Source organism: Tachypleus tridentatus, chromosome 5 (assembly GCF_004210375.1).
Source record: "Tachypleus tridentatus isolate NWPU-2018 chromosome 5, ASM421037v1, whole genome shotgun sequence".
In the NCBI taxonomy this organism is placed as follows: domain Eukaryota; kingdom Metazoa; phylum Arthropoda; class Merostomata; order Xiphosura; family Limulidae; genus Tachypleus; species Tachypleus tridentatus.
In genome coordinates this window covers 42,506,613-42,531,948 of record NC_134829.1, presented here as the reverse complement: position 1 = coordinate 42,531,948, position 25,336 = coordinate 42,506,613, and the positions used below count along the sequence as shown (strand labels likewise).

Below are 25,336 nucleotides of genomic sequence, written 5' to 3'. Positions count from 1 at the left end.
AATTCACATAATAGTTTCATGAAAGAATGGAGAGGTTTCATTTTATATTTTAATGCTATTTATAAAAAATATAAATAAAATAAGTTACATAAATTGTAATGATCATTTAAGCGTAAAGCTGGCTACATGCAACGTATAGGAATTAAACCACGAATTTTAACGTTGTAAGCCCCCGATCTTACTCTGAGGCACCAAGTGGGGCTCTACTATCAACAACATCTGTAATATCAAGTTTTTGTACCATATACCACAAAATGGTATATAAGAAATTAACTTTCTTAAGAATGAAAACTGTTCTTATATTGTGAGAGATCGAAGAAATTCTAAAGTGATGTATGAATAACATGGACCCGATGTCAATCGCTCCTCGCAGGAAGGTACAACAATAGTTTAGGATTCGTTTACGTGTTGTCCATCTGCTCCACTTCCTCGTTGACATGCGTATAAAACTTCACAGGAGACATGAGTGTTAGAATAACTTTATACTACATCCTTTATCTGGTACTTAAATAATCCAATGATCACTAAATAATCAGGATTCTGAAAATTCTGAGTCTTTAAATAATCACATAATTATTTTCTTCACAAGTGGTCTCTTTCAAAAACTACATTTCTAATTAGATCTTTCTATCTCAATCAAGACCTGGCATGGCCAGGTGGTTAAGGCGCTTGACTCGTAATCCGAGGATCGCGAGTTCAAATCCCCGTAACACCAAACATGCTCTCCCTTTCGACCGTGGTGGTGTTAAAATGTACAATCAATCCCAATATTCGTTGGTAAAAAAGTAGCCCAAGAATTGACGGTGGGTGGTGATGACCAGTTGCCTTCTCTCTAGCCTTACACTGCTAAATTAGGGACGGTTAGCGGAGATAGCCCACGTTTAGCTTTGCGCGAAATTCAAAAACAAACTATCTCAATTGAAGTAAAAAATACTGTGCTTGAAATTTGTTATTAATTTCCTGTTTGTTGGGTTTCTTCAAGTTTACATTCCCAGAATAACTTAAATGATTCAACGTCGGTCACATTTAACTCACCAACTAAACATCGTAGTGAATTTGTTTATTAATATGAAATCTCATGAAATTCGAAACCGTTTCAAGCGGAGAAGGAAAAGTAAGCAAACAATCAAATTAAGTGCAATCGATTTCTATATATTGCATCAGTAAATTGATCAAGCTTTAATGTGTTATCTAATTAGACCAGCTTTGGCGAACATTCCAAAGAGAAAGATTTCAATTAGGCGATCGGCAGCAGCGAAATTACTCGGTTCGTCCTCCGGTGCGTCTCATCTTGTTCCATTACAACGCTTTCCTTGGTTAGAATGGGTGTTTTTATCTCAGCTCCAGATGCTTATTGGAAACATGTTATTGTACTCTGGCGTAAAGTGGGTGTGTCCGTAGCTAATCGCTTTTTGTTATTTCTGGTAAACCTCAGGAGACGTCTTTCGATCACTCACGACTTTCTTCGGAACACAAGGACGATTGAAACAACACAATTAACAAGTCTAGTTCATTCCTATTCAATGGTCTCAAATTTGTAACTTTCACTGATGAGGAGGAAAAAAAAATAGTCCCCAAAATTTGACCCATTTTTAAAACCCATTGTTTCTTTTATTTGGCCGTGTTAATTTAATTATCACGAGCATAAAACTTTGTCTGTGTGTATCAACAACGTTTGTTCTTTTTAATTACCTCAGTGGACAATTAATCTATATTTGTTTTGGTTAGAGTATGTTCTAATTGTAGCAAACTCATCAATTGTTCAATGTGTTTCAGAGTGTATACAGTAAACTCCACCTTTAGCATTTCGTCTACCAAATTTCTTTGTTCTATTGCTTTGGAATAAATTGAATTATCTGTCTATTAAGCTTTATCCTTTCTTAATGTCTAAGAGAGAGTTTTAAATCCCGATATTAAACTTAAAGCAACCTAACGAAAATACGGCCTACAAAATGGTATTTTCATAACAAAGCATTAACATTTCGAAACATTTTCTGTAAAGAAAGAATGTTTAAAAACTGCAGCACCAAGACACTTGTCCACTCCATAATACAGTGTACGTGATTTACAACATATCATTAGGTAATGAAAGGGTGTTTAAAAACTGCAGCACCAAGACACTTGTCCACTCCATAATACAGTGTACGTGATTTACAACACATCATTAGGTAATGAAAGGATGTTTAAAAACTGCAGCACCAAGACACTTGTCCACTCCATAATACAGTGTACGTGATTTACAACACATCATTAGGTAATGAAAGGGTGTTTAAAAACTGCAGCACCAAGACACTTGTCCACTCCATAATACAGTGTACGTGATTTACAACACATCATTAGATAATGAAAGGGTGTTTAAAAACTGCAGCACCAAGACACTTGTCCACTCCATAATATAGTGTACGTGATTTACAACACATCATTAGGTAATGAAAGGGTGTTTAAAAACTGCAGCACCAAGACACTTGTCCACTCCATAATACAGTGTACGTGATTTACAACACATCATTAGGTAATGAAAGGGTGTTTAAAAACTGCAGCACCAAGACACTTGTCCACTCCATAATACAGTGTACGTGATTTACAACACATCATTAGGTAATGAAAGGATGTTTAAAAACAGCAGCACCAAGACACTTGTCCACTCCATAATACAGTGTACGTGATTTACAACATATCATTAGGTAATGAAAGGATGTTTAAAAACTGCAGCACCAAGACACTTGTCCACTCCATAATACAGTGTACGTGATTTACAACACATCATTAGGTAATGAAAGGGTGTTTAAAAACTGCAGCACCAAGACACTTGTCCACTCCATAATACAGTGTACGTGATTTACAACACATCATTAGGTAATGAAAGGGTGTTTAAAAACTGCAGCACCAAGACACTTGTCCACTCCATAATACAGTGTACGTGATTTACAACACATCATTAGGTAATGAAAGGATGTTTAAAAACTGCAGCACCAAGATACTTGTCCACTCCATAATACAGTGTACGTGATTTACAACACATCATTAGGTAATGAAAGGATGTTTAAAAATTGCAGCACCAAGACACTTGTCCACTCCATAATACAGTGTACGTGATTTACAACATATCATTAGGTAATGAAAGGATGTTTAAAAACTGCAGCACCAAGACACTTGTCCACTCCATAATACAGTGTACGTGATGTACAACACATCATTAGGTAATGAAAGGGTGTTTAAAAACTGCAGCACCAAGACACTTGTCCACTCCATAATACAGTGTACGTGATTTACAACACATCATTAGGTAATGAAAGGATGTTTAAAAACTGCAGCACCAAGACACTTGTCCACTCCATAATACAGTGTACGTGATTTACAACATATCATTAGGTAATGAAAGGATGTTTAAAAACTGCAGCACCAAGACACTTGTCCACTCCATAATACAGTGTACGTGATTTACAACACATCATTAGGTAATGAAAGGGTGTTTAAAATCTGCAGCACCAAGACACTTGTCCACTCCATAATACAGTGTACGTGATTTACAACACATCATTAGGTAATGAAAGGATGTTTAAAAATTGCAGCACCAAGACACTTGTCCACTCCATAATACAGTGTACGTGATTTACAACATATCATTAGGTAATGAAAGGATGTTTAAAAACTGCAGCACCAAGACACTTGTCCACTCCATAATACAGTGTACGTGATGTACAACATATCATTAGGTAATGAAAGGATGTTTAAAAACTGCAGCACCAAGACACTTGTCCACTCCATAATACAGTGTACGTGATTTACAACACATCATTAGGTAATGAAAGGATGTTTAAAAATTGCAGCACCAAGACACTTGTCCACTCCATAATACAGTGTACGTGATTTACAACATATCATTAGGTAATGAAAGGATGTTTAAAAACTGCAGCACCAAGACACTTGTCCACTCCATAATACAGTGTACGTGATTTACAACACATCATTAGGTAATGAAAGGGTGTTTAAAAACTGCAGCACCAAGACACTTTTCCACTCCATAATACAGTGTACGTGATTTACAACACATCATTAGGTAATGAAAGGATGTTTAAAAACTGCAGCACCAAGATACTTGTCCACTCCATAATACAGTGTACGTGATTTACAACACATCATTAGGTAATGAAAGGATGTTTAAAAACTGCAACACCAAGACACTTGTCCACTCCATAATACAGTGTACGTGATTTGTAAAGTATATCGGGGGCATAGTGTCAATATGAGTCAAAAGTACTTTTTATAAAATGTATTACTATATGCTGTGATGGTGGTATTTGTTTTCTCATGGAAATATTACAATTAATATTTTAGAGGTTCCAAATATATTCCTGTCTTGGGCCCCTAATAGGATAACGATGCCCCTCATTGAAAAGGTTTGAAAGAGCTCTAACAAAAAACTGGTGAAAGAACGGCTATGTAATTAATAAACATCATAATTCCATTTGCTACCAAAACAAACCTTTAACGTAAAAATATGGCCTAGACAATTATAAACATGGAAGTGATTATCGAACCAGACTGTATGATACACTTTTCGCACCCATGACTTTCGACCTCACATGTTTTCTTTTCGTAATCATCATTATTGACCTGATTTAAGAAGATGTGTCTGTGTGATACCTGTTTTTCTTTTCTTTTCAGCCACGACTGTCTACATCATTTCAAAGATTTTGATGCAAGGTTTAGAATGTTCTAGAATATTACGAAGATATACTTAAATAGTGATAATTGTCACAAATAATTAAAAATATTGTAATTGTTGAAACGTGTTATCACACACGCATTCGAAGATGAATGAACAGTTTGCAATAGATTGTGTAATATTTGAGTTATTATGTACTTGTGATACTTTTAGTTTCTTCTTTGTATGATAGTGACGTAAAATGCTTTTAAACTTTTATTTAAAAAGTAGTCAACAAAATAGTTTAGGTTATTCATTCATAAAAGCAATAAAACAAATTTTGGGTCCTGTTCATCCAGTCATTTTCAGAGCATTCCAGAAACAGAGTCAAGCTGTTCTTGTTCAAGTTGTTCCACGTTGTAATATTTAGGTCTCCTGGTTTTGATAATATAAGATATTCAAATTTACTGTTTTTTAGTGAAAATAACAATAATGATGTAAAGGACCGAGGATTAAGTCTCTTGCCTAGAAACTTTCACAGAAAAATTAAACCCATGAAACTTTTCTAATAATGAGTAATAACATGTCTTTTTTAATATAAGGAATTACTTTCTAAGAGACATTAGATCAATACTCCTGAGTAACAAGTTATGCCTAACATTCCATGTGCTGGGTCCATATGCTGAAGTTTAACTGAAAATTGAACGTTTTACAGATTTATGACTCTCTCTTGGATACCAATTTATAACATAAAAGCAGTCTGTTGCGTAAAATAATGCAATATCCTTACATCTTACATAAAATGAAAAATCGAAGCCTTAGATCAAACATGTTATCGCTCAAATACATAGATGTACGTGTCTAGTGAGTTATATGCATATGTCCGTGTTCAGTAATGGCTCTTATATTCATCTCATAACCAGTTGCTCTGCTCTGACAGGGTTGTGTGTTATACTGCTGTTTAAGATTTGATAGTGGATACGCTGATTAAACGATTATTAGACACAGTAAATATTAGTTATATTTAAAAACTGCAATATTTAGGCTTTCTTATCGAAAGTAATTGAGAGATTTACTCGCTTGAAATACTCCGAAGATTATATTAAAATATGTTTGTCCAGTAAAATCATTTAAAACTATTTAGTGCATGATAAAACACTGCAACGTATGTTGTGTTTTAATAAATCATTTAAATATATATATATACATACATATATTTATATATATATATATTATCTTCATTGTCACAACAGCTAAACTTTCACAAAATGTACACTATGCTTGAAGAAGATTTAACAAAATAATAACGTTGTTGGTTTTCTTAGTGTTGTCAGGCTGCACAATGGACTATATGCTGCACAATGGGCTATATGCTTTCAGTTTACCACTGAAAATCGAACCTCGGATTTTAGAGCTGTGAGTCCGTAAACTTATCATCGCTGACTCATACGGTGAACAAAATATTAATAAAAATGGACTCGGGCTGTTTCCAGAGTTTTGGTAAACCTTACTTTTCTAACAGTGTTCATACATAGAAGTAGAACTTTTTGAACTTGCGTCAAAAGTAAGACGAAAAGAATAATCCGAGAGTCTTACGTTTTGCGCTCGCTCCAAAACTCAATTAAATTTTTCTAAGTCGGTCTTGTTTACTAATCTTCCACAACGTGTCCTTCTTATTTCCCTTTAAGATAAACTGTTTCCTATTAAGTAAGTCCTACAATAAGCACGGAAACGTTTAATTAACATTCTTAGCAAATAGCCCCTAACATCTGACAAAAAGTTGAGGTGTTGCTATTAGGCATATTTCAGGAAAACGTTTTGTTAGTATAAGAAAATAATGAAATATTTAAAAAAACATGTTTTAATGAACATAAAAAAGTTTAGATCGTGTTATTTCTCTTAAACGCGTGAGCAACCTGTGAATCATGTGGTTATGTTAAGATTTATGGAGTGAAGTGAAAATGATTTGATGACAATTAGAACTTAATGTCAACGTACGTTACACCTGACACGATGAACGTTTACCGATTAATAATGCATATTCGTATTAGTATAATGGCCACTTTTATTTTGATATTTTGCACGTACTAATATTCCTGTTGTATATTTCAAAGTAAAAAAAAAATCGTGTTGAACGAATTGTTGTTACGGAGATTTTTAAGTTGCAAGTTATTGTTTTCAAATTACAACCGTAAAAATATCATACACAGAGTGACAAAGAAACAACTGATATTATCAAATACAATTGAATTGCGAGTCATAATAAGTTTTATCACTTTTGATTCTTTTTAACATGTATGTTTTACTGAACTTAGATTCCCTGGGTTTTGTTTTTTACTTTAACCTCCGTCTCGACAAAGTAAACCAAATTTTTCTCTGGACGTCCATTATATCATATTATATGAGCTAACGGTCACTGAACGATATATATGGGATTCCTTTATCACATGCATGCAAAGTATAATTTTTATTTGCTAAAATAACTATTACAATTAACTTAAGCTTTGCTATTTGTGAGAAATGATTTTGTGCACAAGCAAAAAAAAAGCAAACAAATTTTCTGCAAAAAATCACTGAAAAAAAAAAGTTTCAAACCTGTAATTTACGAAGTTTTCTTGTGAGATATAACCTTAAGAACACTTTACATACTAGTTTATGGAAGGTAAACATTATTTGCTTTACGAGTGTTAATGCAAAATAAAATGTTATTTTCTTTTAAAACGATGTGTAGATAGTTTAGCCACTTAGTAAAAATGAAGGTAAACCAGATTCATCACGCATAAGAATTCAATAACTATTGTTCAATGAAGGTTTATTTCTCCAGGAGGTTTTTAACAACTGGCCAAGTAAAATCTCTCTCGACATTTTCATCGTATCGAGCAGGTAGAATTTGTCATTTAGAAACTGTTCACTATTTATACAAATTTTAGTGTAAATCATTCTATCTCAATCCAAGATGTCCAAAAAACATTAAAATAAGAGTTTTAAACATATGTAGTGCTATAGAGAAAGTAGTTGTTTTTGTTTTTTTTTTTTCAGTTAAATGTAGTAATGTTATTATGCTACGTTCAACAATCTGCACATATGCCTTTATTGACTAGATACGGAAGAAGAAAACCATTTTTCGTCTTCCTGGGGGCGCAGTGTGTGGTCGGTATGGTGACAGCCTTTGTATCAGATTTGTCATCCTTTACAATTCTCCGATTTTTCATGGGAACGACAGTGCCTGGGGTTTTGTCTTCCCCATCAGCCTTAGGTAAGCATTATAAAGCGAAACTGGATAATGACCTGTCTTGATAAATTAGAAATGAGTGTACGAATTCAGACGTTCTTAAAAATCTCCTTTCACAGACATCTATCTGAAAGGACTTTATGATTTTTTTTCCTGTAACACAGGGTTCTCCAAAAATTAATTTATTTCTACACTTTACAGTGTGGGCATTTTGTTGTTGTTGTCAAATCTCTGGAACATTCTTTAGAGAAGGTAATAATGTCTTCGTTTTATTGATTTGATTCGTTTGTTTGTTTTTGAATTTTGCGCAAAGCTACACGAGGGCTATCAGCTCGAGTCATACCTAATTTAGCAGTGTGAGACTAGAGGAAAAGCAGCTAGTCATCACCACCCACCACTAACTCTTGGGCTACTCTTTTAACAACGAATAGTGGGATTGACCGTCGCATTATAACGCCCCACGGTTGAAAGGGCGAGCATGTTTGGTATATGAGGATTTGAACCCGCGACCCTCGGATTACGAGTCATGCGCCTTAACTACCTGGCCATGCCGGGGCCTTATTGTTTTGGAATCTTGATAAATTACAGGAAAGGTGTCACTGGTTTAGGTTTTATTTGTTCACACACACACACATATACTCTTCAAAAAAAGAAACGCAAAAGGCAAAATTTGAGACACATTGTTAACAAGTTTATTCCAGGTAGTTCTGTATGACATGTGTGAAACTTTGCACATTCACTGCTGAACATCCAAAGTCTCCAAAGACGAAGTCCACGCTCACTAGTTGACTATTGACTAGTCACTCAACGTCAATAACGAGTATGCCCCCGTGAGCATCAATAACTGCTTGGCATCTCCTGCCCATGAAAGCGATGAGATGACGAATCACATTCCTGTGGAATGGCTGTCTACTCAGCCTGCAAAGCTGCTGCAAGCTGAGGTAGAGTCTACGGTTGAGGTTGTCGCCGTCGCAGACGTCGGTTCAACTCGTCCCAAAGATGTTCGATGGGGTTTAAATCTGGTGATCTGGAGGGCCAGAGAAGAACGTTGATGTTGTGGTATCTCAAGAAGACAGCGGTGAGTCGGGCTGTGTGAGGACGGGCGTTGTCATGTTGAAAAACGTCGTTGACGTTCACCATGATGGGTTGCACATGGGGCCTAAGAATCTCGTCGACGGTTGCGTACGGTCTGATCGGAAATCCTACGCAGCCCTGGTATGGTTGAGGCAGTAGACGTCGCAGTGGTGGTCCTATCCCGAAGGTGACGTAACCGGATGTAGCGATCTTGTGCGAGCGTGGACACACGAGGTCTGCCAGATCGTGGACGGTCACAAGTTGATCAATGTTGTTGGTGACGATTCCATAGCTTTGTGATGGTACTTGGGTGGACATTCACAGCTCTGGCAACATCTGATCGGAATTCGCCTGCTTGTTGCGTTGTGCTTCAGTCAGTCTTGGCGTAACTATATTGCGTGTCGGTGGCTTAACACTGAGCTATGGAAACCGAGAACCCGTGACTTTTATAGGGATTTTGCACATGTTGCACTTGCAGAACATGCAGATATCTCAAACAAATTTATTGGACACGAATGCGTTTTGGCGAAAAATCCGATGTTTTCCTCCGTTTTCAAAGTGCACAACTTTTATTGTCATTTTGGTTTGACAATCAGTGCCTTAACACATGTAACATCACATACTCTGAGCTTGTAACGTTATTACATATATTTCTCTTTAAAATAAAAAAAATATCCCTTTTGCGTTTCTTTTTTTGAAGAGTATATGAAAAACGTTTTGGTTTTTCCTATGGTTAAAAACGAGTGGTTTTTATGATTCCTTCAAAAACTCTAGTTTGTGGGTTTTTTTATAGCAAAGCCACGTCTGGCTATCTGCTGCGACCACCGAAGGAAGTCGAAACTTTGATTTTAGTGTTGTAAATTGGTTGACTGACCGCTGTCCCAGCGGGGAAGACTTTTATTGTTTTTTTTTTTATTTTCCTGTGTAAGTTAACTCTGTTCCTACCCCTGAAACCAACTAACTTTATTCTTTCCCGTGTAAATCAACTATATCCATGTTCTTGCATATCAACACATTTCCGCTTTGTTCAACCGAACACGTTCTATCGTCATCATATCCCAATAATTAGGCTTAAATCTTATGAACCTTCTAGCGCAGTAAAGCCATAAAAGTACTGATTATTTATCTCATAAAATCATAAAACCTGATTAGAATTGAAGTTACGAGGTAGCCAATAATAAATGTTCAGCGGAAAAAGAGTTTGTACCAGCCACGAAATATAACAGACGATATAGATTGTACACATAAAAATTACTTCCGAGGCTTTATACTTTTGATATGTTGTTTTTATCGTGAATCTGAGCCATGAAATATGTTTAGGAAAATTAATCTAATAATGTCATATGTTTTTATCTAAAGCATGACCATTCATTATTTATTAATATATTTGAGTGTTGTATAGTTAAACGTGCGATCAGTTCTGTTTACGTTCATTTTATTCAAGAGAGGAAAGATATCAGACAAAAAGAAAAATTAGATTGTGCTGGGAACCCAATGAAGGTTTCTCATTTATTTATTCAAGACAAAAAGTAGTTAAAGTTAAAGTTATGAAAAATATTTATAATCTTTCTGTCAAAGTGCACGCATTGCATAACTTAAAGCGTGGGTTTTTCTAAGTGCCATCTCTCAGAACAAGTCTATCGATTCATCCTGGTTGATGTTTGCTCTGTTTTGGCATGCAGTAACAAATAATTCATCTGAGATACGTTAGATGTAGATGAGGGAAAGTCGATGCATAAGAGAAAGTCTACTTTTCTTTGTTATATAGTTTATGTGAGAGCTAAACACGCATGCGATGATCCCATGTGCATGAACGAGCTTTTTGAAGCATTTATGCTATATTACTTTTAAATTGAACTTTTTAATTTATTCAGTACAGTGAGAACATTTGGAATATTTCTACTTTGATGTATTCTCTTTTGCTGTCTGTCTGCTTGTTCAGAACTCAGTTTTTAATTGGGGTTCTCAATGTTTGAAAGATTTTTGCTTTTTTCTAAGTAGATGAGATATTTTTCTGCAATAATTAGTTCCAATAAAAAGACTTATAACTATAATTAAATATAGGCGTCGCTTGGATGCAAGTTTATTCATCCATATCGTTAGAATTAAAATGTTGTTGTTGTTTTTTTCTGTCTAGATAAACTAACAAATTAAGTTTTTTATCGATCTATCCTTCATATTATAATGTAAGTAATGCTGTTTTACTTAGCAAGTGCTACTCTCTTCGGTTTGATTATCCAAAGCTATTTGTTTAGAAACCCTGAATATCCTTCGTTTATTTAGAGTACAAAAGCGATGGAATTATATATGACACTTTATGTAAAAATTCCCCTCTTACGGATTGTGACAGAATACCACGTGATCTATTATGTTTAAAATTACGAATATAAGTATTACAGGAAAGGTAGATTATAAATTACGTAGGAATATTTTATTTTCTGTTATTCTATAACTGCACACATCTGTAGCTTTCTAGGTCACATCACCGAACATGCTCGCTCATTCATATGTAGGGGCATTATGTGACAGTCAATTCCATTAGAGTAGCCCAAGAGTTAGCTGTAGGTGTCTTGACTAGCTCTTTTCTCTCTAGCTAGCAATGATAATCCTCGTGTAGCTTCGCGCAAAAATCAACAAATAAGCATTCCCGATTTTATTTGTACCTGCCTCATTGTTGCCGTATAAAACAGAAATGACTTCCTAACAAACAGTTAATTACTTAAACTGTACGACAGAAAATTACTTGTTTCAAATTTAGTAATTCGCTTGTTATTGTATTGAACTTACTACATACTGTTTGTTCTATTAAAAAAAAAAACTAAGAACCTTTGACTCTTTTCTGAATTCTATACTATCTGATCTTTAAGCTTTGTCCTTCATTTTCCACAACATGGACATCATGATTTTTGTACACTGTCTGAAAACGTAAACTTCGTTTTTAACCCTATTAACACTGGTGATTTAATTAAACTCTTAAAAATCTTATTAGCCTCATGACGGATGATTTTGTTGTAGCTCGTGAAATTGTGGGTTCTCCTTATCGGGTGAAGATCTGGTTCGTTAGCACTGCAGCCCAGAGTTTGGGAGTCCTACTTCTGGCACCCATTGCTGTATTGATTCGAGACTGGACACTGCTTTCTCTGACCACTAGTCTTCCCTTTGTGGCTTTCTTTTTCTACTGGTGGTAAGTTGTTTGTTTTCTTGTTTTAGTTCTGTTCCTGATCTTCTAATTCTCCATGCCCTTTCTTAATAGAGAGCTCAGATGCGAAGAAATAGAGTTATTAGTTTGAAAGCCGTAAAGGCCAGATAATATATTACACTAAAAAGAGTTTCCGAGCTTCCTTATACGAGAAGGAAAACGTTCGACAAATGATGTATCTGAACAAAAGCTTTTCTTTGTTAAACTTATTCTCTCGTTGCATTCACACTGGCACGAAATCCATTATATACAACAGATGAATGTCCATCGACAGGTGCTTCAAAAACGAAATGGAGTTTCAGTCAACAGAGCAGCAGTTTCGTTATTTTTTTAACTTCTTTTTTTCCCTCTCTCCGCCACTCTGAATTTAAAGTGGGGAAAAAGAGCTTTTCACGGAATTATGTTCTATAAATCAGATCTTAGCGATAGGGTTGGAGAACTACTAGAAATATGACAAAAATTGGATAGTCTTCTTTGTTCAAGTTTCTACTGACACGTGAAACTATTTTATCTAACACAACCACTGTTGTGTTAGATTGGCAGTCGTGGTAACAAACAGAAAAAACAAGACAAGTTAATAAATCAAGACTGTTTTGTCTTGGCACCACAGTGGGTCATGCGAATATCACTCTTCTGTTGAATGTTGTCTTTAGACGTTTTTATAAATTGATTAGGAATATTTATTCAACGTTTGTAAAGCAGAGAAAAAAAAAAGACAAGTGTTACAAATCAAGTTATACGTATACGTAGCGACGTAATAGTTTTATTACAGCCACAACTGAAGAGTTAAATTACTTCTTAAAAACTGAAAAGATAAACTACTAAGTATTTAGTTTTTGTCAAAAACTGTGACTACATGAATTAATCAATGAACGAATGCATCTGTAACTCCTGGAGTTCAACGTAACGTCAACAGACAAAACGTAAATACGATTATATTTACAAAACAAAGCTGAGGAACCCAAGCTCAAAAAGAGACGTTTACCTACATTTCTATCTGGTTACTAGACTATGTAAAAAAAATGAATAGAAATTTAACTTCCACAATGTCATATTATTAGAAAAGTTCAGAGATCAAACAGTGGTTTCTTATACGTATGCATTTGTTCGAGGTTTCCACCAGCTCTAATGTAATGAAATATCTGTATCAAGATTTTGAAGGGAATTTAATAACAGCAAGTTCTGTCGATGCTACAAAGGAACTTTATACACAAAAGCCAATTCATATGTGTAATACTGCCGGGATAAGACGAAATTCCAGGAAAGGATATTCGTAGTTGAACAATAAAGTATTCGCAAAACATTTAATTAAGTACTTGGCAGACTGTCTCGACGAGCTAAAATTGTGTTGAATTACGTCTTACAGTAATAAAACCAACATAATATCGGATGCTGTAACTTCCTGTAAGTATATTAATTAGAACCAGAAACTAGTTTTAAACGTTTCTAGTTTTTGTTTTGTTTTTTATAATGTTTCTCTATACATTTTATGCTGTTTTCTGTGGCTCATAATTTTTATATTTGTATATTTGAGTTCAACAGACTAGCAAGATGTTATCACCTCATTATTATTTATATAATATTATAAATTGTAATGCTTTAAACAATGTTCATAATTATCTTAATTATTTTTAAACTCTTCAGAAGTATACACAAGTCTTCATATTATCATACAAACCTTAATGTGTTTATATTTTAGCACGTTTTATTGTTTAATTTGTTTGAAATAAATTACTAACAGCGGTTCGTTTCAAATTTCTATTAACATAGTTGTAAGCTCAAAAACGCTGTTTTCAGGAACTATTTAGTTAAATATAAATATATTACAAATACTAAAGCTATGTTCTAATATAAAAGAAATATACTGGTTTTCTACAAATTATATTAACAGATTTAGTAACCTTTATCAGTGACTGTCGTTACCTTCTTGTTACACTCTCGTGATACTTCATATATACTTTTGTATTAGTTTAAAATAACCCGAGTAGCCGTTGTAATAAAGATTAAAGGTTCCAGTCCCTAAACAAAAGCAAACAATCTGTTAACGTAATTTTCTAAGAACCTTTTATTTATTGTTTTAAGCGTGGAATTTTATCGAGAATGAAGAAAAAAACTGTGTTGAATACTAACTACTTAGAATCGAATATTAACTACTTAGTATTAAATATTAACTACTTAATGTAGAATATTAACTACTTAGTTTAGAATATTACTACTCAGATTTGAATATTAACTACTTGATGTTGAATGTTAACTACTTAGTTTTGAATGTTAACTACTTATTTTATTTCATGAATTATGTTTTAGCGTGACTACGCACTATTAGACATTTTTGTCCTAAGACATCGATAGCATCTCTTTCAGATGTCCTTACTTAAACCTTCAGACATTACTGGTAGCCTCTCAAAAGCAAATCATGAAAGTGGTTATGTATTATTTATTGGGCAGTAATAAGGTTTCCCAACAAAAACAATATGTACATTGAAGTGAACCATTTCCTTATAATTTACTAATTATTACTCAGTGTAAAATTTTTCAATGAACCTCATTTAAAAAAAAAATTGTACTTCAATATTTTCATCAATAACTCTGTAATAGTCATTCTATAACGAAACAGTCGTTAGGGTTCTTCCAGAGTCGCCTCCTTGGCTCATCACAAGAGGGCGCTTTCAAGAAACTGGACGTCTTTTATGTAACATCTCCCAAACCAATGGAAAAAGTATTTCACCAGATTTCATCGTCAGCCTTAAGGTAGGAAATCATGGTGGTCTGCATTTATGAATAGCATGCCCTCTAAATTACACTTACTTATGAATAATTCGAATATATAAAACAAAGTTCAAATCTGGAAATAAAAAGTAATGCCTTATTAAAAGAAATATATCATCGTACGTGGATACAAGTAAGACCATAGCGATACGTGGACACAAGTAAGACCATAACGATACGTGGACACAAGACCATAGCGGCACGTGGACACAAGTAAGACCATAGCGATACGTGGACACAAGTAAGACCATAACGATACGTGGACACAAGACCATAGCGGTACGTGGACACAAGTAAGACCATAACGATACGTGGACACAAGTAAGACCATAGCGGTACGTGGACACAAGTAAGACCATAACGGTACGTGGACACAAATAAGATCATAGCGGTACGTGGACACAAGTAAGACCGTAACGGTACGTGGACACAAGTAAGACCATAGCGGCACGTGGACACAAGTAAGACCATAGCGGTACGTGGACACAAGTAAGATCATAGCGGTACGTGGACACAAGTAAGACCATAACGGTACGTGAACACAAGTAAGATCATAGCGGTACGTGGACACAAGTAAGACCATAGCGGTACGTGGACACAAGTAAGACTATAGCGAGCAACTAAATTTCTAACCATAACAAAATTGATTTATTCTAATCTTATCATGAAAATCCAACTGTATTTCTAGATCTTTATAATTTACATAATTATTTCAGTACTTATTATAATAAGTCAGTTTAGTTATTGGTTACGTGATAGATGTAACAAATACATGTGATCTGAACAAAGAACAAAATACTTATTTGCTTGTTAGTAAAAATCAGAAAAATATTTGTTTGACAACAAGCTAATTAAAACTTCATTAAAATAAATATGTGTAACTTTATGTTGCTTGAAAGCTTAACAGTTTTAATTATTCATCGAGAGTATTGTATTATTAACATTCACATGAAACATAAAGCACTTTTTATGACATTAATTCTATGGGTGATAATGTTTGTTGATTTACAGGATCAAACAGATATGTTTACTGAAGCTTCTAACGGTGAACATATCACAACGTAACAGTGCATGTCATATTCACTTTTTTTTACACCATTTAAACGCTTCCACTGGTCTTCCAACAACTCATTATGCTGTCCTACACCTTTCTTCCTTTCTTCCAGCAGTTTTGCACTACTGTGTACCATCTTTTCTGTTGTATCCAGCACATTTTCTAAACTTTACAACAAATGTGTTCTACTATCCAACAGATTTCCTATATTGTTCAATAGTTGTGCTGTGCTGTCCAAAAGTTCTATTCAAATGTCTAACAGCTAAGCTGTGATGACCAACAGCTCTGTTCAACTGCCCAACAGTTGTGCTCTACTGGTCAATAGTTCTCTTTAAATGTCCAATAGCTGAGCTCTACTGTCCAACAGATTTGTTCAAATGTCCAACAGCTGAGTTCTACTGACCAAAAATTCCGTTCAGCAACCCAAGAGCCGTGCTATACTGTCTCATAGTTCATAGATAAATTATAATTAAATAACTTTCTGTGTGTTTATGAATGTGCTCTACTGGTCAATAGTTCTCTTTAAATGTCCAATAGCTGAGCTCTACTGTCCAACAGTTTTGTTCAAATGTCCAACAGCTGAGTTATACTAACCAAAAATTCCGTTCAGCAACCCAACAGCCGTGCTATACTATCTCATAGTTCATAGATAAATTAAACTTTAAAGAACTTTCTGTGTGTTTATGAATGTCTGTCAATATTTTTTTTTGAAAGCATGTAAAATAGTTATTTCCAGCTTGCTTCGTATTGTGTAAGAAAATTATTGTTATACCAACAAAAGTATCCGGCTTCACTCGGGTTATTAGGTTGATAGTGTGTGTATTCTGAACCCATTTAGCGTAAAAGTATAACCTATATACTTTTGTTATTAAGCAATATGGCATAAAGGCCATTCTTGGAATACGTTATTACTAAAATGCACTGGTTTTTATGTATATTAGAAGTTGTTATATCATGAACTCGTGGTTTTTCTATGTAGGTTTCGCTAGCTTGCCTCATTATAAAGAAGCGCACTCAGGTGAATAAGATAAGTAACACTCGGGTACACACCGTCAGGGTCCACTTAATATGGGTGCAAAATTTCAGCTTTCTAGGTTCTTTCCTCTTGAAGCAATGACAGTCACACACATACACAGACTAATACACGTGTCCTTTTATTATCATAGATTAGCGAAAGCATCTGACTTCAACTGGATTATTAGATTGATTTATTCTAGATGACAACGTCAGTGTACGTATTCTGAACCCATTTTAGCATCAACCTGTATAGTTTTGTTCCTCTATTATAAGATGTGGCCTATTTATAAAGATAAAGTTTCCTCACACTTGTTCTCCAAATTTAAACTTAAATAAAAAATAACAAAAATAAAACACTTTGATTAGTAGAGCCCCTGAATCGAAAAGCAAGATTTTTTTTCAATTTTGTCGTTTGTACATTTATACTTTCAGTATATAGTCTCTTAACAACAATATTAAGTTACAATTTCATTGCTGAGCAACATACTATAAAAGTCATTGTTGGAACGCATTATTACCAAAATACACTGGCCTTTCTACATATTAGAAGTTGTTATATAAGAAACAACGTGAGTAAGATAAGTAAGACCCATATACACACCCTCAGGGTCCACTTGGTATGTATGCAAAATTTTATAATTCTAGGTTTTTACCGTTTGGAGTTATAGATGTCACACACACAGACACATCCTTTTTATTATTATAGATTTGTATTATTCTACAATTTATATTTATTTCCACTGAAATCATTTGTTTGAACCGAACTTTTTGTTGAATTTGAATTTTCTTTCAGAGAAGATTCCGAATAGAAACAGCTCTGCAGGATGGCAATACTAAGAAAGCCGAGCCAACACTACTCAATCTTTTCTACACACCAAACCTATGTAGAAAAACATTACTCATAATGTCCATCTGGTTAGTACTAATTCTTAACATTATTCATCTGGTTAGTATTAAACACGTTAACATTTTTCATCTGGTTAGTATTAACACGTTAACTTTGTTCGTTTAGTGAGTTTTTAATGTTTAAACGCTGTTAATCTGCACAGTCCTCATTTTAACTTTGGTAAATTGGTGAGTATTTTAAGACGCTAACATCGCTCATTGTTGAGCATTAGCATGTTAAGTTTTTCATCTCATAAATATTTTACCATTTTAAAATTGTTCACCTGGTAAGTATTCAAACAAGATAACATTTTTATCTGATGATCATTGATACATTATTCAGAGAAGATAACATTTTTTATCTGATGAGCATTAATACGAGGGCTATTCAAAAAATACGCGGACTGACGTCATAAAACAAAATGTACTTTATTTAGAAGTTACAGGTCTGGGATCCCTTCAAAGTACTCTCCTCCCCAACGCACACACTTATCCCAACGGTGTTTCCACTTGTTGAAACAGTCCTGGTACGCTTCTTTTGTAATGTCCTCCAGCTCCTTTGTCGCATTTGCCATAATCTCGGGAATCGTCTCAAATATTCTTCCTTTCAAGGGTCTTTTGAGTTTGGGGAACAAGAAAAAATCGCAAGGAGCAAGCTCAGGTGAGTAGGGGGATGGGGAAGAACAGTGATCGAGTGTTTGACCAAAAACTCACGAGTTCTGAGGGCTGAATTTCGCAGCAACGCGGTGCATCTTCAATTTTTCGGTCACAATCTTGTAACAAGATCCAACTGATATCCCACACTCTTCAGCAAGCTCCCTGACAGTCAGACGTCGATTTGCCCGCACAAGGGTGTTGATTTTGTCGACGTGTGGGTCGTCAGTTGACGTGGAAGGACGTCCAGGACGCTCATCATCTTCAATGGACTGTCGACCATCCTTAAAACGTTCATGCCACTTGAAACATGCCGTACGCTTCATAGCAACATCACCGTAAGCCGTGTTAAGCATAGCAAAAGTTTCAGTCGCAGATTTTCCAAGTTCAACACGAAATGTCACAGCAAGTCGTTGCTTCTTCAGGTCATTCATTCTGAAATCCGCCAAGCGAAAAAATCGCACTTCACTTAAAACCGCGTAGCTAATACACAAATGAAGATATCTGCAATCGGGAAATGGCATCGTAATCAGCTGGTCTGTGGAAACCTAACGACACCAAGCGGATTCCACTGGAACCAACTTGAGCCGCGCAATTCAAACAGTCCGCGTATTTTTTTAACAGACCTCGTATATTAATATTGTTTTGGTATTTATTAACATGTAAAAGTTATTCGCCCACTGAGAATAAATGTGTTAACTTTGTTTATCCAATAACTATTAACATATTAGCATACTATAGTAATTCACGTACCCCTGAACTTGAAACTTCGTACATTTTGGTATCAACATGGTAACAATACCTATTTGTGTATCCTGAAGCACGAACTATATTTCACTATAGTATTATACCCTTAGGAACTAACAAGATAACACTGTTTGTCTATTTAATTAATTTGAGTTTTTAGAAACTAACATTGTTTATTGATATATATATCATGAAACACTAATATTTTGTACGTTTGAACATGAAGGTGCTTATATTATGTTTAAATAAATTGTCCACATACTGTGGAAAAAAATACTTTGTATACTAGAATACCAGTATATATATATATATAGGTTGAAATACCCGTCCTCTGGAAGTAAGTTATGTAAATTCATGGTTAACGAAAGGTTATCTCAGGAAATTAAATGTTGCTTTCCTTTTACATAATTGTAAAAGCGCCCATACAAATCGCAGAACTCGAGATATAAAACAACAAATTTCCATTTATTTGTGCACGGATCAAACGATCCTTTGTGCCAAATTTGGTGAAGACCCATCAATAAGGGGGCGAAGTAAAAACGCTCATAAAAAAACCGTAAAACGCAAAATGCAAAACTTAAAATTTGTATGTCCCCCCCCCCGCATTGACCAAATAAAATTTCATACTAATTTTGATGAAGATGTATCCATACACTACAAAGTAGTTACGTACAACAGACAGCACTTTTATATTTATGTATAAATATATATATATATACGTATATAATAAACCCCATGTCACTAACATTTTGTACGTTTGAATATTATCTAGTCAATATTGTTTTCTCTATACTTTCGAACACAAATACTTCGTAACAGTTGAGTTGATTTCATTTTGGAGACAAAACTACTTTATATTCATTTCCTTAATATAACATTCCTTGATACAACATAAACTATTTTTCCCTTTACTTTTACTCATAATGTCTACTTTATGGTCGATGTTGCTGGTCATCGCTAATGGAAAATCTTTGACCGAACGCATAACATTCACGATTCTTTATATTTGATCTAACATGCGAAATAACAATGATTATCCTAATGCATTGCATCCAAATAGGCAGTTGAACAAGTTAATTCTCTCACATCATAACGATTTGAATAGCGTATTTTTAGTGGAAGAATTTGAGGTAAATATTTTTGTTAAGTAATGTTTTCCCTGTTCATATTGGCTTTTAAAAACATTATAAAACAAAACTAAAATTGTATTAAATTCATCGAAATCTCTCGTGAAGAAGATGACCGTGCTTGTCAAAAGGAATAGGAGTCCTACCGTTATTTTTTTCCTTTTATTTCAGTTCGTTTATATTGATTACATTAATGTGATTGGACAATGCAAATTTTATAGACCATTAGTGAGAGTGGATTGGTGCGATCAAATACTTTCTGATCTCTTTTCTTTGTGCGTGTGTGTGCTTTCACGATAATTGGACAAAACTTATTGGCACAAATAAAATTCCTTTTGGGTCGTTCAATTGCTTTTCATTTCCAGAACGAATTTTTTTTTCCTCTTGTGACCTAAAATGTCTTTAGATTAGAATTTCCATTTGCGGTTTTGTTTTGTTGTTGTAAGAAAACAAAGCAGTGTATTTCTGTGAGAATCATTCCATTAAACAACTATCATCCTTATAAAACTATGAGATCGAATATTCAACTTCTCTTGGATTTAAAAGCCTCTTATCCATTTCAATGTCTTGTTTGTTGTTGTTGCTAATTTGTTTTGTTTGGACTAATCTGAGTTATACTAACTAAAAAAAACAAACATGTAATAGTTTAATTTGATATTTTAATTAAAATAATGACCAAGCTATTTATGATTTTCCATTGACGGACTAGAGCTATTTCTCACGTTTCTTTTATTTTTCTTAATCTAACAACTTTTGTTTGTTTGGTTTTTTTGCTTATTTTTTCTGAATTTCGCGCAAAGCTACTCGAGGGCTATCTCCGCCAGCCGTCCCTAATTTAGCAGTGTAGGTCTAGAGGGAAGGCAGCTAGTTATCACCACCCACCGCCAACTCTTGAGCTACTCTTTTACCAACGAATAGTGGGATTGACCGTCACATTATAACAGCCACACGGCTGTGGGGGGGACGAGCATGTTTAGTGCGACCGGAATTCGAACCCACGACCCTCGTATTACGAGTCGAACGCCTTAACACGCTTGGCCATGCCGGGCCATTACAACTTTTGTGATCATAAAAACAACGTTCCATTTTATCCATTTTACAATGTTTTAACAATTTAGTTAAACTGCCCTTTTACCTAGTTTTCTTCTTCACACAACTTTCTATGTATAATGTCCCACGGAGGGTTAGTGTTAAGTTTACGGACGTTAAATTCAAAGATTCGTTTCCCCTAGGTAGAGAGAGTGCAGACAGCCCACTGTGTAGTTTTGTACTAAGAATAAACATCAATCACTGTCTAAAAAACTCATTGGAAAGTAACCTTTATTGAATATTTCTGATTCAGTGGTGTATACTTAAGCATTTATCCAAAATATTGCAAATGTAAATAGCATGCTACATATATTTTTGTCTGTGAAGGGTTTTGTTCTGATCAAAGTGCGTGAAATACAACGCATCAGAGCAACTTTCATCACTACATCCATGTTTATTAACCTGTTGACCACAAGAAGTAAGCTTTCCAAAGAAATACATATTTACAATTCTATAGTATGACGTCATAGGTTGTATACAGAGTGAAATGTTCTGTAAGATATACCACGAACATTTATGTTCAGTCCACTAATATTTGTGTTCACTCTACTGATATTTTTCTTCAGGCTGTTGAGTTCGTCTTCCTTCGTTGGATTAACATATTATGCGTTTGAAATCGATGAACACGTCAACTTAAACTATTTTCTTGCATGCTGTGCAGAGTTTTAGGGTAATTTTGCCCTTGTGTTTCTTACATCAGTCAAGTCGGCGATGCTCAGTAGTAGCGACCTCTATCACGAGCGGTGTGCTTCTGTTGGCCCTTCTCAGTCCATCATTAGGTAAGTAATACGATTATACGAAGTATAACCCTAAATAATCCATTTTCAAATGAGTACTATAAGGACACTCTACATAGTTCATCCTTAACTGAGTAGTATAACCCTATACTATCCGTCCTGAAGTGAGTTCCATAAAGTATAACCCTACACAATCCATCCTCAAATGAGTACTATAAGTATAACCCTATACAATTCATCCTCGAATGAGTACAATAAGTATCACCCTACATGATCTGTCCTCAAGTGAGTACTGTAAGTATAACCATACACAGTCCATCCTCAAGTGAGTGTTATAAGTATAACCCTACACAATTCATCCTTAAGTGAGTAATATAAGTATAACCCTATACAATCCATCCTCAAGTGAATATTATAAGTATAACCCTACACAATCCATCCTCAAGTGAATATTATAAGTATAACCCTATACAATCCATCCTCAAGTGAATATTATAAGTATAACCCTACACAATCCATCCTCAAGTGAATATTATAAGTATAACCCTACACAATCCATCCTCAAGTGAATATTATAAGTATAACCCTATACAATCCATCCTCAAGTGAATATTATAAGTATAACCCTACACAATCCATCCTCAAGTGAATATTATAAGTATAACCCTACACAATCATTCTCAAGTGAGTACTAAAAGTATAGCCCTCCGTAGTCCATCCTGAAGTAAGTGGTATGGCCCTACATAGTACATCCTGAAGTAAGTGGTATGGCCCTACATAGTACATCCTGTAGTAAGTGGTATGGCTCTACATAGTACATCCTGAAGTAAGTGGTATGGCTTTACATAGTACATCCTGAAGTAAGTGGTATGGCTCTACATAGTACATCCTGAAGTAAGTGGTATGGCTCTACATTGTACATCCTGTAGTAAGTGGTATGGCTCTACATAGTACATCCTGAAGTAAGTAGTATGGCTCTACATTGTACACCCTGTAGTAAGTGGTATGGCTCTATATAGTACATCCTGAAGTAAGTGGTATGGCCCTACATAGTACATCCTGAAGTAAGTGGTATGGCCCTACATAGTACATCCTGAAGTAAGTGGTATGGCTCTACATAGTACATCCTGAAGTAAGTGGTATGGCCCTACATAGTACATCCTGAAGTAAGTGGTATGGCCCTACATAGTACATCCTGAAGTAAGTGGTATGGCCCTACATAGTACATCCTGAAGTAAGTGGTATGGCCCTACATAGTACATCCTGAAGTAAGTGGTATGGCCCTACATAGTACATCCTGAAGTAAGTGGTATGGCCCTACATAGTACATCCTGAAGTAAGTGGTATGGCCCTACATAGTACATCCTGAAGTAAGGTATGGCCCTACATAGTACATCCTGAAGTAAGTGGTATAGTACATCCCTACATAGTACATCCTGAAGTAAGTGGTATGGCTCTACATAGTACATCCTGAAGTAAGTGGTATGGCTCTACATAGTACATCCTGAAGTAAGTGGTATGGCTCTACATAGTACATCCTGAAGTAAGTGGTATGGCCCTACATAGTACATCCTGAAGTAAGTGGTATGGCTCTACATAGTACATCCTGAAGTAAGTGGTATGGCTCTACATAGTACATCCTGAAGTAAGTGGTATGGCTCTACATAGTACATCCTGAGTAAGTGGTATGGCCCTACATAGTACATCCTGAAGTAAGTGGTATGGCCCTACATAGTACATCCTGAAGTAAGTGGTATGGCCCTACATAGTACATCCTGAAGTAAGTGGTATGGCTCTACATAGTACATCCTGAAGTAAGTGGTATGGCTCTACATAGTACATCCTGAAGTAAGTGGTATGGCTCTACATAGTACATCCTGAAGTAAGTGGTATGGCTCTACATAGTACATCCTGAAGTAAGTGGTATGGCTCTACATAGTACATCCTGAAGTAAGTGGTATGGCTCTACATAGTACATCCTGAAGTAAGTGGTATGGCCCTACATAGTACATCCTGAAGTAAGTGGTATGGCTCTACATAGTACATCCTGAAGTAAGTGGTATGGCTCTACATAGTACATCCTGAAGTAAGTGGTATGGTACAGTACATCCTGAAGTAAGTGGTATGGCTCTACATAGTACATCCTGAAGTAAGTGGTATGGCCCTACATAGTACATCCTGAAGTAAGTGGTATGGCCCTACATAGTACATCCTGAAGTAAGTGGTATGGCCCTACATAGTACATCCTGAAGTAAGTGGTATGGCTCTACATAGTACATCCTGAAGTAAGTGGTATGGCTCTACATAGTACATCCTGAAGTAAGTGGTATGGCTCTACATAGTACATCCTGAAGTAAGTGGTATGGCTCTACATAGTACATCCTGAAGTAAGTGGTATGGCTCTACATAGTACATCCTGAAGTAAGTGGTATGGCTCTACATAGTACATCCTGAAGTAAGTGGTATGGCTCTACATAGTACATCCTGAAGTAAGTGGTATGGCTCTACATAGTACATCCTGAAGTAAGTGGTATGGCTCTACATAGTACATCCTGAAGTAAGTGGTATGGCTCTACATAGTACATCCTGAAGTAAGTGGTATGGCTCTACATAGTACATCCTGAAGTAAGTGGTATGGCTCTACATAGTACATCCTGAAGTAAGTGGTATGGCTCTACATAGTACATCCTGAAGTAAGTGGTATGGCTCTACATAGTACATCCTGAAGTAAGTGGTATGGCTCTACATAGTACATCCTGAAGTAAGTGGTATGGCTCTACATAGTACATCCTGAAGTAAGTGGTATGGCTCTACATAGTACATCCTGAAGTAAGTGGTATGGCTCTACATAGTACATCCTGAAGTAAGTGGTATGGCTCTACATAGTACATCCTGAAGTAAGTGGTATGGCTCTACATAGTACATCCTGTAAGTGGTAGTAAGTGTAAGTATGGCTCTACATAGTACATCCTGAAGTAAGTGGTATGGCTCTACATAGTACATCCTGAAGTAAGTGGTATGGCTCTACATAGTACATCCTGAAGTAAGTGGTATGGCTCTACATAGTACATCCTGAAGTAAGTGGTATGGCTCTACATAGTACA

The 25,336-nt window shown here is 35.3% G+C and overlaps 1 protein-coding gene across 1 annotated transcript in view; it reads left to right on the top strand.

Moving 5' to 3' along the window:
* LOC143251012 (beta-alanine transporter-like) overlaps positions 1-25,336 on the top strand; it is a 123,217-nt gene that overhangs the window by 80,154 nt on the left and 17,727 nt on the right. Inside the window, exons 3-7 of the mRNA XM_076502288.1 lie at positions 7,750-7,904; positions 11,970-12,138; positions 14,778-14,904; positions 17,787-17,908; positions 22,062-22,274. Coding sequence (XP_076358403.1) covers positions 7,750-7,904; positions 11,970-12,138; positions 14,778-14,904; positions 17,787-17,908; positions 22,062-22,164 — 676 coding nt within the window. The 3' untranslated portion in view covers positions 22,165-22,274. The remainder of the gene's footprint in view (positions 1-7,749; positions 7,905-11,969; positions 12,139-14,777; positions 14,905-17,786; positions 17,909-22,061; positions 22,275-25,336) is intronic.